Genomic DNA, 19,043 nt, shown 5'->3' on the forward strand with positions numbered 1-19,043 from the left:
GGGCAGCCAATAGCCGTAATAAATATTTGCCTCGGCTCAATCATACTTTATTAATTCATGTCTTCCGTTCTGAGTGATAACTCGCCGGAACTGACAATTCCCAAGCGGCGGCGGACGTCTCCACGGCAACCGGTGTTTAACTCAGAAGCCCCTTCATTAGGACCACCCGTCTTAGTAGAGCCAATACAAGAACTGTTTTGGAAATTCCGCCTTGATCTCGATTTAGATACGCAGGCAAAAATGATTGGTACCGTTCTGTTCATGAAAGAAAAAGTGAATCCGAGAATGATGATTGATGGTTTTTGAATTGTAGTACTGTACAACAAAATTCTTTTGAAAGCGAGTTTGTTTTTGGCATTTTGAATTGTTTGAAAGCAGTATGATAAATGGGAAAAGCTATGCGGTTGTGTAGCAAACTTGGACTGGGAGTAGCAGTGAACAGTTTGAAGACATCTTCAAAGACTTTACGATCTGCCGGACTTCTGCTTGTTGTGAAGTGAGTTCATTCTGTTTTCTACTAGCTGAGCAGGGTCTCCCCTTTCCACCTTTGTTCACATTTCCAAAATGAATGTATCTGGGGGGAGGGACGGGGGGGGGGTTCATAAGCCCCCCCCCCACACAAAAAAATGCTTGGGGTGCCCCAGAAAGTTTCCCCATTCCTCTCTCCCCCCCGGGTCGACGACCATGCTTACGGCCACTTTTGAAATTGCACGTGTGTTTATTATGGGGCACAGCTCCACAGCGCACTCTCAAACTTTGACATTATTTGAAATAAATAAATATGACTCGGTTTTATTATAAGATGTTTTTTTAAAAAGAGTGGCGACTGACTGACATGACCCCCCCCCACCCCTCCCTCCCAAGACACGGACTGCAAGTTGGTGGGGAGCTCATCATGACTTTCAACGCACCAAAGCCTTGTCACAAAAGGAGCGCTGGAGAGATGGGTGGGGGTGAGTAAGGGGGGGGGGGACCCACGCTCAGTCTCTTATTACACCTTGCACACTCTTTTAAGAGGACCCACGAAAAGAAGCCACCAAGACGTGGACGCTCAACAACCCCAGCAATTTATTTTTATTTTTTAGTTTTTAAATTTCAGCTGACTTGAGTCGTTCCATGTGATCATTAACGCGCTCAACTCCACATCTTTCTTTCTTTCTTTCAAATCCATGACGCCAAGTTGCTCGTCTCATTTCCTTCACGCCAACTTGGAGCCATGAACGCCTCCTCCTTCCTCGACGCCACGCACGGGGCGCTCCTCCAAGGCAGCCAGACTCTGGCGGGGACGCTGGCCGCCTACTCGGGCAACGGCAGCGAGCAGGCGGTGACCGGCGACGGCGGTGCGGGCGGCGGCGGCGGCGTGGGAGCCGGCGGAGGCTCCCTTGTTCTCCTGCAGGAGGAGCGCAAACTGCTGGTGATGCGCGTGGTGCAGATCGCCGTGCTGTGCGTGCTGTCGCTCACGGTGCTCTTCGGGGTCTTCTTCCTGGGATGCAACTTGATGATTAAGTCCGAGAGCATGATCAACTTCCTGGTGAAGGAGCGCCGGCCCTCCAAGGACGTGGAGACCGGAATGATCGGACTCACATAAAAGGGGAGCAAGGGAGCGGAGCCGAGGTCTTATCTGCATGAACTTAATCGACGTTTGCGACCCAACTCCCCCCCGACCCTAAGACCTCCTTTCCTGTCTGTCAATCAGTGAAAATTAGATATGCAAAACGGTCACGTCTCCTTCCAAGTGACTCCAAAGGAGTAGCCTTTGTGCGTAAAGTTTGTGCGTAAAAGCAGCCAACTGTTGACGCGCGGAGCGTTCAAGTGAGTTTCAACGTTGCCAACTTGAACAAAAAAAGCGACAACAAATGTTTACAAGCCGTTACCTCACGTCCGTGTCGCGTTTGTACTTTGGGGTAGTTGTATTTTCCTGAATGTTTTGACACGAAGGCATGGTGTATTGTTTTTGCGGTCTCCTGTCTTCTGCGTGCGGATAAAACATTTTTTTTTCCACCTCATAGTTGCGCAAATAAAGGAAACACGGGACAAATGTTGCACGTTTTGATGCACACACTCGTTTTGGACAGCTTTATGGATTGATGCTGCTGTACTTTATATGTTTGGCATGCTCGCTGCTTGGTGCATAAAAAGTCTGTTTTTGCACTTTGGAAACAATATGATGCATGAAGTCTTTTTTATGTACCGATGGAGATTGCAAACAAAAAAAATAACAAGAGCACATTAATGTTGACTGATAGATGAACGTGTGATTAAGGATATGGAAATTCTTCATTAAAAACACTCCATTTTGCAACGAAAGCCAGATTTTTGTCATGAAACGTGTATCATTCGGACACAAAAAGGCTAAGAAATGTTACCTAAAACATGTAGTTTGCCACACAAATACCTTCTTTATTTTTGGGTGTGGCTTGTCAGTGATTGTCAGCTGTCTGCCAAAAAAAAAAAAAAAATCTTTGGCCACAAATCAATCATTTGTCAATAATCTGAAAATCATACATTAAAAAGTAAAACCCTGCTAGAAAAGAGTAACAAAGCACAGGAAAAGGCTTTAAATTCCCAACTAAATGTAAAACGCAAAAAAAAAGTTTCTCAAGAAAATGCCCTATTTGGTCGCAAAAAGTAGTTTGTGACAGAAAATTAGAGTATGCTGTCAGAAAAGTAATATACCTGTACATTTTAAGGATTTTTTTCTTCTTTAAAAATATTAACTTTATTCCACAAAGTCCTTCGTTATAAAAAAAATCTGTCAGAAAAGTAATATACCTGTACATTTCAAGGATTTTTTTTCTTCTTTAAAAATATCAACTTTATTCCACAAAGTCCTTCGTTATAAAAAAAAATAAAAATAAAAAAAAATCCCCCAGCAGTGATCACTTCCAGCACTTAGCCTGATCCTACTCTCAGGCCACTTGAAGCTCCATTATTCCACCCGAAGGTGTGACGATAACCATAGTTTGAATTGACATCGGAGCCGAGCTTAACGCCAAGGGGGACTTACGGACATTTACATTGGCCACCAAAGCCTCTTGGGGCGAAGGCCTCATCATTATTTTAACACGCGCTCGATGAGCCGAGTGGCCACCTTGCAAACACGCCTTTGCGCTCAGGCACGGCACGCCGACGTGCAATCGAGCGTCAAATGCTCACAAGCACCTCTGTCCCCTAGAAACAGCATGAAAGCATGAATAAATAAAAACGGCGCTGATAATTAGATGTCATCAGCTGAGAGCAGCTCCAGCAGCGCTCAAACAACATCCAACATGATGATGAACATCTTCTGTGGGTTGACATGAAAACAATCTACTGTAGAACGTCTAGCCTACAAGGAAAAAAAATACCTTTTCAAGTCATACAATCATATAATGCATGAAAACATATTTTGCCACAAAATGTCATATTGTGCCACAAAAAAAATGTATCATGCCACCAAAACACAATGTTGTATTGTGTCCCCAACACAAAAACTGATGCCGTACAAGGCCGTATCTTGCCATGAAATGCAGTACCGTGCCATAAAAATACAATATCATGCTACAAATATGGCACATTTTGCATGAAACTGTTACACAGTGCCACAAAAATTCGTGGTCAAATGTAATATTGTGCCACAGCATGCTGATCTTATTAAACCTATATTTATTGATATATTTATATATAAGCACAATGCGGTGCCACAAAAATGCCATGTTTGCCTCAAAACGTGATCATTCCTCCCCCCAAAAAATATTTTGACACCAAATTCTAGATTGCGTCATGAAAACATAATATGCCACAAAATACACATATTCACCACAAAAATGCGTTACTTTGCCACCTAACTCTGCATGGCATCACGACGATAATATTTTGCCACAATATCACAATATTTTGCCACAAAAATCATACCATGAAAATCCCAATTTGCCCAAAAAAACTATTTTTTTCTGCCAAAGGCCTTATTGTCCCATAAAAAGACAATGTAAAATGTCTGTGCACAGGGACTTGCTTGCTAAAGGGAACAGGCCCATCCTGAAGGCATGCGCACGCACGCACGCGCGCGCGCGCACACACACACACACACACACACCACACACATTTTAAGTGCATTAATTAGTGTGTGAGAGAAGACAGTTCTTTATGTTCCGATGACTACGAGCGGGACACAAAGGTCGCGGTGTTGTTCTTAATTATGATTAGGGCAAGAAGACGGCGTGGAGTGTTTTGCACAAAAAAAAAACCCAACCAAAAAAAAACAAAACAGAATCTGTGTTCTGCAGTACGTTTGGTTGTCAAGAAGGTTCACCGCTGACCTTTAGCGCAGGTTTAATAATGAACATCGCGGCGGCTCTGAAGTGGTGTCAAGAATAACAGTGTTAAAGGGGCACTGGCATTCAAACGGGATGACTAAAAAGCACACTTGTGGGGTTTTTGGGTTTTTTTCTCTCCGAAAACTGTTCTTAATTCCCTCCTGTGTTTTTTGACAGGCGGTCCGGATACAAAAAGGGTTCGTTCCGGGCGTGCGTACAGTTCCCTCCAGGACCGAGTAGCCTTTCTCGGGTCCATTCAGCCGCCTCCTAATGGGATGTGTAGCGTTGAAAAGATGAGGCGGGGAAGAATGCTCGCCACTTCAACGCTATCTGCGGGTGAAGCCTTCCTTTTCATCTCAATTACTTTGTATTCAGACGTCGCCAAAGCTATCTCATGACACACACACACACACACACACACACACACACACACACACACACACACACACACACACACACACACACACACACACACCCCCAACACACACACACACACACACACACACACACAGGTTTCATGCATCCGGCTCAATTTTAATTCGCTTGTTCAAAGCAACAATATGGAGAAATTGCCATTTAGGCCCATGTTTCCAGACATCCAATTCTCTCAATACGATACACCACAAAAGTTTTCCAAAGCATGAGTGCTTTTTAAGCTGGAATGATTAATGGAATTCAAATCGACACCTGAGCTATGGTCGTGAAAAAGTCATTTAAAAACAAAAATCTGGGGGTCGCATATACATTCTGATGTCAAGGAGGAGGCCGAAAAATATCATCCTGCAGGCCACAAATGACCCCTGGGCCGCAAGTTTGCGACGCCCGCCATATATCTTTTTTTACATACTGACATTACCCAGGACAAGTAAGCACACTCTCTCTCTTTTATTGTAACGTAAGCCTACCCTCCACGACCAAAACATTGATGTATAATATATCCGGCATTGTACAGTATAATACAGATTAATTTATTGCTTGTTTGATAGGAAAAAAAAATATTGTCCAACGATATAGAATCAAATATTGTGTACATTGTACTGAGTCACATATTGCCCTAAAATCATTTATGGAGCTTGGAAAATGAAATATTGTTCAGGAATTTTTTGGGGGGGTCGTAATAATTTACAATTGATTACTTTGTAGTCAGAAGTGTAGTCTGCTTCTCAGGAACACTTGTATATCATTGTGAAGTATGAAAACAAAGTATATGAGAGCGTATTGCTTGGTCAATTCGCCACCGTGACAGGGAGGAAAAGGACATTCAGTCCTGTTCCTTTCTTCTTGTTCTGGCACAGGATGCTTGTGCTCCGTGTGGCCAAAAGAGCAGCACAGTGCTGTCAGTACGTGCTGCAGTGGGGGTGGTGAGCAGGCGGGGGTCAGCATTCTCCCCTTACAGTATACGCGGCACCTCCTCTGCGTTCCGCAAGCTGACCAAGGAGAGCGCGGTGCACTTTCCTCGGCAGTTTGGCCGATGTTTTGACTGCCTCAGGCCACCGTAGTGGGAGTGATAAACACAAAGCGCAGCCCTACTTCCATAATCCTATTGAGAAATTCAAAAAGGATCGGATTCTATTTAGAAAATGGTTTCAGGGCAAAGTATGAAGATGGAGACTCCTCTCTTTGAGGATTTTATGAACATTTAAGTGCGGACTGTTCACCACAAAAGACATATGATATGAAGGGGGTGCGACCGCCTTAGGCCATTTCACATCACTATTGGCCATCCTTAAAAAATTTTAGACCGCCTCAGGTCATCCAAAGGTCACCGCCAACTACCGTTATAACCATACTGAGTAATTTTCACTCATCATAGGCCACCTTAAACTCCATGAAATAACTTTACCGCGGAATACAAGATAATTCACATCCACTGACTTTTATGTCTTAAGTGGAGATATGAACAGAAGTGTGTTAATTGGCTGGAGGAACAAAAGACAGACCACCACACACCATCTTAGACCACTTTTAACAAATTTACATCACCGCAAGCAATGCTTAGACAACCTTTGACTTGAAATGAAAAATGCGCCACTAGAAGCAAAGTTAAGACCGTCACCAAAAAGAAGTTATTCTGTTTTTAATGGGTTCAAATGTCTTTAGAGCTTGCAAGGGTTAAAGCTACAGTATTTAAAACTTGTTTTTATATGGTCTCTTTATTGCGATACTAGAATTGACTCACTGGCTGTATTTCCACAGTCCTCATGTTTTTGTGTGTGTATTTGTGAGGGTGAGATGTGACCCAGTGGTGACCGCACATCATCATCATCATCGCAATGAAGACAGCGTTACCCCTTTAAAAAAATCATCTGTCCTCCTATACAGGATGCATGTGGTAGCCCCTGTTGCCAAGGTAACAAGGCGTGACGGCCACGTGCAGGTGGGGATCGGTGGTCGCTGCAAACCAACTTAATATTTGTTTTGATGTGCAGCACACTCCACTAATGGCCACCCCCGCCCCCCTCACCCGCGTCTGTATGAATAAGCAATGGTTAATTCTAAGCGCTAAACCTTTAGCGGTTGTGATGATCATTAGCGAGTACACGTGACTGACATGAAATATTACAGAAACACCTATAGCCATTGCTTGGTAACTGTCAGGTGTCCGGATGGATACAAAACGAGTATTCAAGTGGTGACGGCACAGGTTGGCAACCCAGGTTGTGACCTGTACTATAGACATTTGCATCCACTCCCTCAAAAAAAGCAAAGTTGTTTTCTTGCTTCCGTTTAAAAAATGGGTTTGGGCTAAGGGTCAAGTCAGAAATACGGAATATTGCCAATTTAAAATACACAAAGCAAAATTAACCCACGTCTGGAAATAGATATAGGACTGTTAGAAATACCAGATAAATAGGGAGAGCAACACACATGCAAAATCTCAGTTTTCGTCCTAATTAGGCTGCTTTTCTTTTCTTTTTTTTTCCGAACCAAACTCCAACTAAATCCTCAGGGGATGTTCTGTCCACTGGTTGCTATAGTGACACACCAAGCAGCCAACAGTTGATGGTGGCTAAAGTTAAAATTAAAGTCAAAGCTAATAAGCTGTGATTGCTTGTTGAAGTGAATTCATAGAATTCATGTAAAAAAAAATTCATAAATAAATAAAAATTAAAAAATCCCAGTGACTCATTGGGGTCTCAGAGTCGTGTGTGTGTGTGTGTGTGGGGGGGGGGGGTTGGCATGTGCGTACGCGTACTCATTTGGCGTGGGGGGAGTGAGTGTCGCGTGGGTGCGCAGGTGTGATGCATATGCACGTGGCAGACGGTGGCTTTTGTGTTTTTATTTTTTTGTTTTTTGTCATCTGCGCACACCTCTTCACCCCAGCAGATGGGCTACAATTAAAAGCCACCATCTTGGAAGATAATATCAGACCATTTTATAATGTTTGTAAACAATATGCAAACTGGAACACCCAGAGAAAAGCCACGCAGTCACGGGGGGAGAACATGCAAACTCCACACAATCTCAAAACAATTTTAGACCACCTTAAGGTCACTTTAAGCGCCTTATTAAACTAGCTTAGCCCATCTAAAGCAAGTTAAGACCCTTTAGATCTTCGCATCATCTCATTGCAACATTTGAAGTGTCTTGCAGCTTGTAACGTCGCCCCAAGAAGAAAACATTTGGCCTGCCTGCGGAATTGAGAACTTCTTGTCTTGGCTTCCGCTGAGGAGTGATAGCAAATCATTGCTGTCTGAGTTTTACACGGTGTCCTGACTTTCGCAGAATTGGGCTTTGTGACAAGACGATAACAACACCCCCCGCCCCCCTTTCCCCAGTGCCCTCCCTTCCTGCAAAGTGGATCCATCTCTCCAGTATAGGTAGCGAGACTTTATTCGGCGCCACAGAGCCTCCAGGCATACAGCCTCATTATAGGCCCATCGCTTCCTCGGCATCAGCGCCCACGTTGACTTTTCGCGATGCCGCACCCACCCCACAAACCACCCCATTAGTCCCAGTGGTCATGTCAAGGAGGCGACGGCTGACTGTCACTGCACATAAATTGGAAAAAAAAAAAGACCCTCCTCATATCACATTCTGGCTTGCCCGTCACATTACCTGCAAATGTTTTCGTCATTATAGAGTTCTTGTGACAATGGTAAGAAATGTGTTGGAGAGTTTTTTTTTTGTTTTTTTTTTTTTGAAGGAAAGCTGCAGGAGGGTGTTTGAGACATTTAGAGGAAATAGTTTTGTCAGTTCACAGTAAAAAGTCTATGTTTGGTGGAAAGGTGACTGTGGTTTATCTAAAAAGTTTTCTCATCGGAAAAAAAAATGAAAGCGGAAATACTGTACTGTAATAGGACACACAAATAAAATTTTTGGGGGGGTGTCATACTCATGTGATTGCCCTGGGCATCCACAGTGCTTTGGACGCCACTGCCAGTTCTTCATGATAACGGCCACCATGCAGAATACAAAGGAACAGTACAATTATAGATTATCCAGTAAAAAAAAAAAAAAAAAAATGTGAACAGCATACTCCGTCAAACATCATATCATTAACGTGATGGCTCCTCGAGCAATTCACTCATGGTAATCACTAGAATGCCTCATAAAAATACACACACTATAAATAATTCATAGAGTTACAAAAGTCACACACACACGCACACGCACACGCACACGCGCACACACACACACACACAGTACGTGACATGTGACGATAGAATTGGGGGGAAATTTTTTTTTTAAAAAGATGGCAGCACTACATCCACCTCCTGACGGAAAGGAAAAAAAAATCCTGTGGCATCAGGAGGTTAAACTCACGCACGCAGCAGGCGGCCAATTAACAGCCTCGATGACCGGTGATGTCACCGGCGCCTTTTGACAATGTCGATAACAACGGCGGCTGCATTAACAAGAGACCTGATTGAGGACATGGAGACCATGACGATGAGGAAGGTGTGTAAATGGCGGCGGCTCATCAGACGCCATAGTAGAAGGATCAAATGTTATATCACACGAGAAGGCCATTAGTGATTTAACTGTAACTATAAGACTTTTTTTTTAATACCACTGAATTCACAAGGAAAATTCACATGAGTACACACCGATTGATTTTGGACATTCTAATTGATTACTACAATGGGACCAAGAGTGTTCTCAATGATGAGCAAACTTTTTCCACCATTCATGTGACCTGTAGCCTGGACGACTCAGTTGATTGAGGCAGAAAATCATTTTGAACGAGTGTGTAAACACAACAAATGAGCTCATGTGGCTGCATGCATGCATGTCAATTGAGAGAGAGCGAGAGCGAGAGAGAGAGAAAAAAACACAGCGGCTCATCTTGTGCAGCTGCTCTTCTATTTTCAAGACCATGTGTCCAAGCAGGTGTTTACGGGGGAGAATGTATGTGTATGTGGGAGTGGGAAATCAAGCACAAGGGAAGAAAAAAAAAAAAAAAAACTGCCCACCCTTTCGCTTTCGAGAAGATGACAAAAAAAAAAAAAAAAAAAAACGCAGACAAAAAGCAGAAGATTTTTTTATGGTAAGCCAACGGATACTATCAGCACATGAAATGGGTCGGTGTTCGCTTTGCAGGTGGGCCCAATGATGACACATCGCTGCGGTTTAATACGAACCCGGACCTTTGTTGTCCTTGTTCTCGTCCTTCCTCGGTCTCTAACCCAATCAGATACATCAGGCAAAAGACATTGAGCGAAAAAAAAAAAAAAAAAAAAATGTGAACAGCATACTCCGTCAAACATCATATCATTAACGTGATGGCTCCTCGAGCAATTCACTCATGGTAATCACTAGAATGCCTCATAAAAATACACACACTATAAATAATTCATAGAGTTACAAAAGTCACACACACACGCACACGCACACGCACACGCGCACACACACACACACACAGTACGTGACATGTGACGATAGAATTGGGGGGAAATTTTTTTTTTAAAAAGATGGCAGCACTACATCCACCTCCTGACGGAAAGGAAAAAAAAATCCTGTGGCATCAGGAGGTTAAACTCACGCACGCAGCAGGCGGCCAATTAACAGCCTCGATGACCGGTGATGTCACCGGCGCCTTTTGACAATGTCGATAACAACGGCGGCTGCATTAACAAGAGACCTGATTGAGGACATGGAGACCATGACGATGAGGAAGGTGTGTAAATGGCGGCGGCTCATCAGACGCCATAGTAGAAGGATCAAATGTTATATCACACGAGAAGGCCATTAGTGATTTAACTGTAACTATAAGACTTTTTTTTTAATACCACTGAATTCACAAGGAAAATTCACATGAGTACACACCGATTGATTTTGGACATTCTAATTGATTACTACAATGGGACCAAGAGTGTTCTCAATGATGAGCAAACTTTTTCCACCATTCATGTGACCTGTAGCCTGGACGACTCAGTTGATTGAGGCAGAAAATCATTTTGAACGAGTGTGTAAACACAACAAATGAGCTCATGTGGCTGCATGCATGCATGTCAATTGAGAGAGAGCGAGAGCGAGAGAGAGAGAGAGAGAGAGAGAGAGAGAGAGAGAGAGAGAGAGAGAGAGAGAGAGAGAGAGAGAGAAGAGAGAGAGAGACTATATCACCAATAGTAGTATGTTCTAAATTAATCGAATATTACAGTACTATTATTCGGCCATAGTAGGACTGAATTTTAAATTCCACTGTGCATTACCCCAAATTGACCAGTAGAGGGTAGTAAGGTAAAGACGTACAGTGCTATTCTGCTGCCGCTGTTTCGACCCAGAGTCAAAATATTAGGGACAGCTGTCAGCATCATGTCATCCGTTTTAGAGAACAACTACAATCACAAACATATCTGTCCAAATATTGTGCAGGTGTGCCTAAGGTTGTGGCCATTATAGACCAGGTATGGACAATGTATGGCCCAGAGGCCACTAATTTTCAAGACCTATACATTTTGTTGCATCAATTTTGTATGGTTTCGCGAAAATGGCGTGGTTCATAGTGTTGTAAAAAAATTGAGCTGTTGAAGTATTTTATTATTTTATTATATTTTTTAAATAAAATAAAAATCAATTTAACATGTTTAAAAGGAAATAATTGGTTAATTTAGCGTTTTGTGAAATAAAAAAATAAAAAAACAATTTCATATAAATTGAAGATGGTTAATTTGTATTAAATAAATGATTAATAAATTATAAATAGATACATTTATCTCTTTAAACAGTTGATGTGATTAAAATTGGAAATAGGAGCATTATATTGCTGGTTAATTTATTGTGAATTCTAAGTAATGTTATATTCAATATTAAAATAATTGTCAATTTAAATATAAATTAAAAGTAAAGCTCATGTGGTGAGTGGTTCGAGAACCTGCCTCTCATCTCGGACATTGGTGGTTGGAAACTTGTGGTGTTTGCATGTTTGTATCCTTTTGCCTGCTCAGGTGTTGTCCAAGGCTTCCTCCCATACTGCAAAAAAACAAACAAAAAACAACTGAATGTTATGTTCATTGAAAACTCTACATTGGCTTTTTGCAGGATTGTCAGTGTTTGTCTATATGTGCCTCGCGATTGGCTGCTCAGGATGTACCTCACATTCTTAAAATGGACAAGACAAAAGTAACCCAAATTGAGTGAAACAGCTCAGGGACCAAGCCAGTGCTATGTTATTTATACCCAATGAACTGGGTTGAGAATTTGACCCGTCATGATGGGTCACGATTTGGAAGGGGTAAAAATTACCCATGAGTTTTACTGATTACTGATTATCAATCCATCCATCTAATTTCAACACAATTTATCCTGAACAAGGTCGAAATTCAAGCGAAAGGCAGATGACACCCGGAACTGGTCGCCAGTCGGTCACATGATGACTAATAAGTGCAAGTATCAAAATCAACTGATGAAATGACACATGTCCTCTCCATGTGGCCTCGCATCCACTGGGTCCGTGGTTAGCCGTGCCGCCGCATTGTCTGTGTGTGTGCTGGGGCTCATTTCAAGAGAGGGGAGCACATTGAGACCCCTGATAACGCAGCAGGATTAAGAGCTCCAAGGGGTTAGAACACGGCGATAGCATGCCAGTGTTTAGTTTACCCGGCTATTAATACCACAGAGCGGAGGAAGAGCAGCAGCCAGGCAATGGAAGAAGCTCTCTCATTAATTCGTTAACACCCATTGTTCAGAAATATTGAGCCGTGGGTGGAGGTAGGACACGTTCACGCTGCAATACTGTATGTCGCCAACTAAAAAAAAAAAAGGCACCATATTTGTTTCAGTTCTATTTGCATGGCCGCCTCTTAAAATAACTTTAAATGGGTCCATTCAGCTCGAACTGACAAAACTCACTTGGCTCAGTTGAGCACACTCGGCTCTATTTATTCTTTTGGCCCTTTCTGTTTGCGGTTCAAATTAAAAATAGCACTTCAAGTTAGAAGAGGCCATTTGTATAACTACAAAATGTAATCGGCACAATCTGTGATTGCTTAAAAGTTGAAGTTGAATTGAAATGATATGCTGTGGGGTTTACTGGGATGTTGAAATGTGGAAGTGGAATGGTTTGAATCGATGGAGAAATGTGGAAGGAGCGGTTAACGCTGTAGAAATTTTCTTCATTTGGGAATTTCGATAAAATAGCGCTCAAGATGTTCTGAATGAGGTAAATTTGAAATGGAGGCAGTGGGCTTTTTTTTTTTTTTGGTGTCATTCACCTGAATGGGATTTTTTGAGGTTGAAAATGTAGAATTTAGGAAAAAGTGGGCATTTGTGGAATGTGGACAGTGGTTTTGAAGATTTTGAATATTGCGAATCTCTGCAATTTTGAATAGTTTGAAATGTTTCAGAAGTGTGGAATGGATTGTTTTATATTATTTTTTTTAACCGTGAGCTATCTTAACAGAAATGGCTCCCACACCCCAAACTCAGAAATGACAAACTCACTTGCTACTTTACTAAATTTAGGGTTATTTTGAAAGTCTTAATTACTGACACAATTTACACTTACGTGAAGTCAAAGCTGTGTGCTCTCGTTCCTGAACGAGTGTAGAGTACAATGGATCACTACGCCCCAACGGGTCGTTGTTAGGTCAAGGTGTTCTTCCGCCTCCCCCGCGATGATCTTCCGGTTACGCATACGTCATCTAGTTTTCGATCATATCATACTATAGAACTTTATTTTTATGTAACCATTATTCAATTATTTTTCACAAATGTCTTTTTTGTCTTTGTCAATTAATAACACACAAGAGCTTTGAGGGTTCATTTTAAACGTATCTGCTTCAGTATCGCTGTGCATCCATATAGGAGAAAGAAGGTCAGTTTGAGAATTGTGGTCTACTTGTATTTATGAAAAAATACATATTCACGACGCTGCAAGACAAGAGTGAATAGCAGCTCAGATTTTATTATGAAAAACACAAATTCAAACATGTACATTTTTACTCTCAGCTCATCTATAAAGAGCATCCACCGAGTGAAAGGACAAACACAGAAGACACACAAATAACGTTCCTATGTACACTATGTCATGCACAAGTGTTTCCAGAACCACTTGCTCTTGCGTCCTTCTCACACTTGATTTTTCCCTTCCAAAGCTTTTCCGTCCCAGTCAGAATTAAGCTGTGTCTAATTGGACTGAAATTTTTTTGGATGTGTCTGTGTGTGAGATGTGCCTTGAAATGTTTTCAGTGTAAAATTAGTGTTTGATTTGACGCTTCCTTCCGGTTAGTAAAGTGCAGTCCATACTTATGATTACATCCCTCTATCCCAGTTAAAGCACTATCAAGTCTTTGTTTGCTGTACTGGCCTCAATAGCCAGTGCTACAAATCAGAAACAAACAGTCAGTTTAGGATGCCGCAAGTGCATGCACGTTCATCATCCACCCCGTCGTCCATATTTGCTTCACCCTCTCTGGGCCTCCTGGGACATGGAGCGCCCAAAGGCTTTGGGCGCCTTGGAGAACTCCATGAGTGTGGGCTTGACGGGCGGCAGGTCCCGCGTGATCTCGGTCACGCTCCTCTTGGTCGGGCAGGCGCCGTCTGCCAAGGGGAAGGACCGCAAGTCCTCGGGGGTATGCGGGGCGCCGCGGCCCAGCCGGACGCCGAGCTCGGCGGGTGTGAAGATGGGCAATGGCAGGGTGTGTCGCTTGGGCAGCAGCTGGTGCTCCCTCACGCCGCGCTCCACGGTGCCCACGCGGAGGACGCCGGACGGGCAAAACTGGGTTAAGGGGGAGGACTTCCACTGCCGGCTGAGGGTCTCCTTGCGAGAGTCGTCGTTCATGTTCATCGTCTTCCTGCGGGCATCAAGCAAATATGAACCTTACATGCCGAATGCTTAAAAATAACGATCAAAATAAGGCGACAGGTACATCTGAAGAAATTAGAAAGATTTGGAAAAAAACCCTTGGAAAACTATCATCTCACACTGGTGCACATTTCAAGACAAGTCGCACACTGAGATTTTACAAAGAACTGTTTATTTTTGGTTCTTGACAATTTTTTTGCACGTCCTCGTATGACCGACAGGTCTGTTTGTGAATCCTCAAACTGAAACGTAGGCAGAAACCTTTCACAGTTTAGCATCAGTCATCCGTCTACGATGTCAGGACTCCTACAAAACCCGTACGCAAAATTCTGGGGAATTTTTGAAAATACATTCATCCATCCATCCCATAAAACTTTTCCTGAATTTTTTTGGAAAAGGAAGAAGCATTCAAAGCCATTCCTCACCGTTCTTCAGGTTGAGTCTTGAGGCTGATGCTCTTCCAGTCAGCCCAGTAGCTCTCCCTCTGCGCCTTATTCTCTTCCCGGACGCTGCATGCCAGCTCAGCTCCCGCCACCAAGCCGTTACATTTCTCCACGATGGTACACACCGGCATCTTCTTCCTGAGTCTCAGATCAACTGTGATGGATTTTAAAAGCAAGCGTGGCGATACTCCAGCTGGACTTCTCTGCGTCTCTCGGCGTCCTGCTGTGTCAGGGGCTGAAGTCGCGCCACCGCCTTTATGGACGCACTGTTGCTATTTCGGACATGTGTTGTCAGCGGACAATCGGCCTAGCGCCGACACCGGACACCGATGTGTTCTGGGAGCTGCCGCGAAACTCCTCTGCAGAGACTAATTGACAGGAAAAATCCCCTCCCGAATGGTCGTTGGACCGACATTTTCCATATCAGCTGTGCCGTACACGCTGGATATGGATTGTGTAACCACACACAAACACAAAAGGCTTGGACAAAGAGGAATGTTGATCTGGATTTGGTCTTGATGCACAGTGAGTGAGCCATGGCTTATGTGGAAACAGTCGATGACTGGCATAGCTTCTTTTCAAACGCTACAGCACCTTTTAAGCCTTTGAGCCTTTAAAACTTGACTCCCGAGTTCGGGTCAAAGGCACCATTTGGACACTCACTTAAGAACTTCTCGACCACTTCAAGTTCAAGTTCAAGTCAATTTTAGTGTTAAATGTGCTACATGTGCAACATACAGCACAGATGAAATGTCTTTCCTCGGGAGGGAGAGGAGCCGCTGCGGGTGCCCGTGCCGCACTTGGACTTGATCCGAAAGACTCATGACTTACGCGCTAAATTAAAAGATGTTAGTTTGTTTTCGTAGCCAACTCGTAACTTGGGTTAATTCATTGACCCAGCAGAGCGAGATGTAGATTGGTTTTGGATGGGCTAAAAAGCTGAAGCTGGTCGCCATAAATGAGATTGTAAGATTATTGGAAAATGTTGGTGGACTTGAGGGATAAAAGTTCAAATCAGGGCAGATGGTAACATCCAGTCGGGGCCCGAGGCAAGCAACGACAAAATATTTTTAGAAACGATTATTCCACTAATGAATTGAATACAATTTTATTTTGCATTAAATTGTTAGCCAACTTCTTTCTTTTGCGCTGATGCAGCGCCGCGTGACGCCATCAAGCCTCCTCGTTACGGCCCGCTGCCTCACGGTCGCCGCATCCACGGATTCGTCACCTCAGTGACAAGAGCGCCACGCTGCGCACTCGGGTTACGCCGCCCGGGAAGCGCTCGCCTTTGGAAAGTCGTCTGCTGGTGTGATGTTACGCAAGTGACTCACTCGTCTGCATTGGGTAATGACAGCTTGTAACACATACACAGACAAACGCGCGCACACACAGCATGGCTATGATGGTAGAATCAGCTGTTAATCCTGTTAAACCGAAGCCACTAGTGACTCAAAGTGATCACCGTGCCGTTCTTTTTTCCGAATAATGACGTCAAAAACAAAACAGCACTAGTCAGTAACAACAGCACTTTTCACATTAGGCTATCAAAGCTGATTTTCCTCCCCCCATACCCAAGTCATAATCATCTCTCTTGTATTGCGCAAACATGACCTTGAGCTCTTGACCTGTAACTTAACAACCACAACAACAACAAGCAGTAGCAACAGCTGAGCACCAAAACATGCCCGGCTCCCCGGCAGGACCACCAGACACCGGATGGCGCCCCACGCCGGGCCCCGGGATTTGCGGCATGCCTGGCGGAGCGGCGTGTCCCCGCCAACTGGGCCCACGTGCACAAGCATGTGTCGACGCCAAAAGCATTTCCTTTAAATCACTCCGCTGAACTCCAAATAACCCGCTGACAGCATGTGACGCGGACTCAGGATGGACTCCGAAAGGCTTGCAACTTTTATTTGTTATCATTGTGAACAGGCCAAAGACAGAGAGCAGCGTGCAAACAGTTGACTTGTTTCTATTCTCCAAACATACTTGAGCGAGTCAGCTGTTTGGATAGGCAACTGGTTGTCTAGTCATGTGATGCTCATAGGACGCCCTGATGATTATCAACCTTACAGCGAATATTTAACCTTGAAGTATGCCGCCCCCTGCCGGGTGTCTGGAGGTACTACAACCCTTCAGGGCTTCTCCAGACTCCCCCCACTGTCGTCATCGTTAAGGCCGCCGTTCATGGCCTCCACGCGGGCCAGCAGCAGCGGAAGGTTGATGGCGCCGGAAGGCTCGTCCTCATCGTCCGAGTTGTCCCGGGGCGGGAAGAAGCGCCTGGCCTTGGCCACAAAGTCCTCGGCGATGTCCAGGTACAGCAAGCGATCCTGGCCGGGAAGGTCAAAAAGTTGGGAGCGGTGAAGTGTATTGTCGAAATATAGTTGCGGGGGGGCAAAAGAGGACCCTGATAGGATGGACTGTGTGACATTTATCCTACATGAAATTTAAGTGTTGTGGCCCACTCTTTATTGCAGAATAACTTTAATTTGCTGGAGGGTCTACACTGATGATGCGTTTAACACAGCGCGGTTAACGCGGCTCTGAAATAACTAGCTCAGACTATTTTGAAGGGAGAAAACCATGATGAATTGCCGGTCGCGGTAGGTTATTTTGACAACACCACAGTGCAGAGCAATTCGAAAGTGTATGTGATGGGACACTTTTCAGCCTTCTCACCAGAATGAAGAGGTATCTCTCCGGCGGCAGCTCCCTGCTGCTAAAGAGCGATGTCTCGGTGTGGAGCGTCTGTAGGAGAGAGCGCGCTGCCGCGGCATTGCGCATGCGGTCCAGCGAGGCGCCGGCCGACACGGTCAGCAGCGAGTCGGCCTCGGCCATGAAGCCTGGAAGACGACGTCCATGGTAAACTTCGGTTTTGGAATGCAATGGGAGTACAAGTGCAAATACAGCTGTGCCATGAGATACGAGTGCGGCTGACTTGAGATAAAAAGCGCTGTATGATGGCAGTGAGCCCTACTCAATTTACTTGACAAGTAGCTTGACAGATTCTTCAAAAAAAAAAAAAAGAGGCTTCAAGCTATATCATTGACAGTCACATTTCAAGCTTAGTGTCAAAATAAACATCAAACAAAGATAATAAAATACCCCCCCTACACACACACACACACACACACACACACACACACTCATACATACATACACACCATTGAAACAGTTTCTTTTTTTAAACGGTTTCAGATTTTCGATTACCCACTCTGGACTCTCAGAAATCCTCAGACTGATGTTGCCATTTTCCATCCTCTGATTCGTTCAGCTATGCTTATTCCTCAGACTGGTTGAACTTAAAATGCGTACCAAATATTGATTTCCAAGGGAGGATGATGTTGTACATGATTTGAGATTCATTTTCAAGGCACACTTTTCAAGAAAATGTGAAATTTATGAGATTAGGTCAACCAACAATGTGGCTGTCTGGCTCGTTTCAAGTTTTTACACTGAAAAATATTGTTGGTTGAACTGCTATCTATATTGTAGTGTAGAGACGTTTGGAGGTGTTAAATATGTAAAAATAAAGGTAACAGTGTTTCTTGATACGCGAAATGCCTCTGCCTCTTCTTCAATGCCATGCAGTGTGATATCGCATTTTTGTACATTTTTATTGCGATGATGTAAAGTGGATTAAGTTACTTCTGTCCCTACTGAAGGCCCAACTCCCAAACTCACCACCCATCCACTGTGTTCAAATCTATGGAGTTGTTTCAAGACACAAGTTTTATACTTTTGTGTATTTAAAATGTCCAGTTAGTATCTCAAGTTTGTGATTGCCTGTTGGCGTATTGGCTTGTATCCTCTCGCGTTGGGTCACTTGTACTTCAAAGCACCACTGCACTTTACACAAAACTAGTGAACATGCGGTTCTGAAGAGAAAAGATGGGACTCACCAAGGTTCTCCAAGATGGTCCTCCACTTGTCCCGGACTTCCCTACGTGTGTCTCGCATGGCCTCGATGTCCACGCTCAGGCGGCGGTAGCCCTTTAAAGGACAAGACCGCACAGCTCCTTCATCCTGCCTCACTTTCATTTTTTTTTTTTT

The 19,043-nt window shown here is 43.8% G+C and overlaps 3 protein-coding genes across 3 annotated transcripts; 1 reads left to right on the forward strand and 2 right to left on the reverse strand.

Moving 5' to 3' along the window:
* The first annotated feature begins 845 nt into the window (after positions 1–845).
* LOC109531550 (reprimo-like protein) lies at positions 846–2,303 on the forward strand. Its single transcript, XM_019895894.1, has 2 exons — positions 846–1,631; positions 1,674–2,303. Exon 1 carries the CDS (start codon positions 1,217–1,219, stop codon positions 1,586–1,588), a length of 372 nt encoding a protein of 123 aa, XP_019751453.1. The 5' UTR covers positions 846–1,216; the 3' UTR covers positions 1,589–1,631; positions 1,674–2,303.
* An 11,320-nt stretch (positions 2,304–13,623) lies between these two features.
* tcap (titin-cap (telethonin)) lies at positions 13,624–15,190 on the reverse strand. The gene is made up of 2 exons (XM_019855804.1): positions 14,970–15,190; positions 13,624–14,533 (listed from the first exon to the last, which is right to left on the reverse strand). The coding sequence occupies exons 1-2, from the start codon at positions 15,116–15,118 to the stop codon at positions 14,143–14,145; spliced, it is 540 nt and encodes a 179-aa protein (XP_019711363.1). The 5' UTR covers positions 15,119–15,190; the 3' UTR covers positions 13,624–14,142.
* A 1,669-nt stretch (positions 15,191–16,859) lies between these two features.
* On the reverse strand, positions 16,860–19,036 carry LOC109506825 (melanoregulin-like). Its single transcript, XM_019855819.1, has 3 exons — positions 18,893–19,036; positions 17,670–17,833; positions 16,860–17,320 (listed from the first exon to the last, which is right to left on the reverse strand). The coding sequence occupies exons 1-3, from the start codon at positions 19,029–19,031 to the stop codon at positions 17,126–17,128; spliced, it is 498 nt and encodes a 165-aa protein (XP_019711378.1). The 5' UTR covers positions 19,032–19,036; the 3' UTR covers positions 16,860–17,125.
* Positions 19,037–19,043: the final 7 nt, after the last annotated feature.

Source organism: Hippocampus comes, unplaced genomic scaffold (assembly GCF_001891065.2).
Source record: "Hippocampus comes isolate QL1 unplaced genomic scaffold, H_comes_QL1_v1.1 scaffold10, whole genome shotgun sequence".
Taxonomy (NCBI): domain Eukaryota; kingdom Metazoa; phylum Chordata; class Actinopteri; order Syngnathiformes; family Syngnathidae; genus Hippocampus; species Hippocampus comes.

Coding starts and splice junctions, on each gene's coding strand:
- tcap (XM_019855804.1), bottom strand. CDS start 15,118: ATGCCGGTGTGTACCATCGTGGAGAAATGTAACGGCTTGGTGGCGGGA. Junction 14,534..14,969: donor AAGACTCAACCTGAAGAACG/GTGAGGAATGGC, acceptor TGATGCCCGCAG/GAAGACGATGAACATGAACG.
- LOC109531550 (XM_019895894.1), top strand. CDS start 1,217: ATGAACGCCTCCTCCTTCCTCGACGCCACGCACGGGGCGCTCCTCCAA.
- LOC109506825 (XM_019855819.1), bottom strand. CDS start 19,031: ATGAAAGTGAGGCAGGATGAAGGAGCTGTGCGGTCTTGTCCTTTAAAG. Junction 17,834..18,892: donor GACCATCTTGGAGAACCTTG/GTGAGTCCCATC, acceptor GTCGTCTTCCAG/GCTTCATGGCCGAGGCCGAC. Junction 17,321..17,669: donor AGAGATACCTCTTCATTCTG/GTGAGAAGGCTG, acceptor CTTCCCGGCCAG/GATCGCTTGCTGTACCTGGA.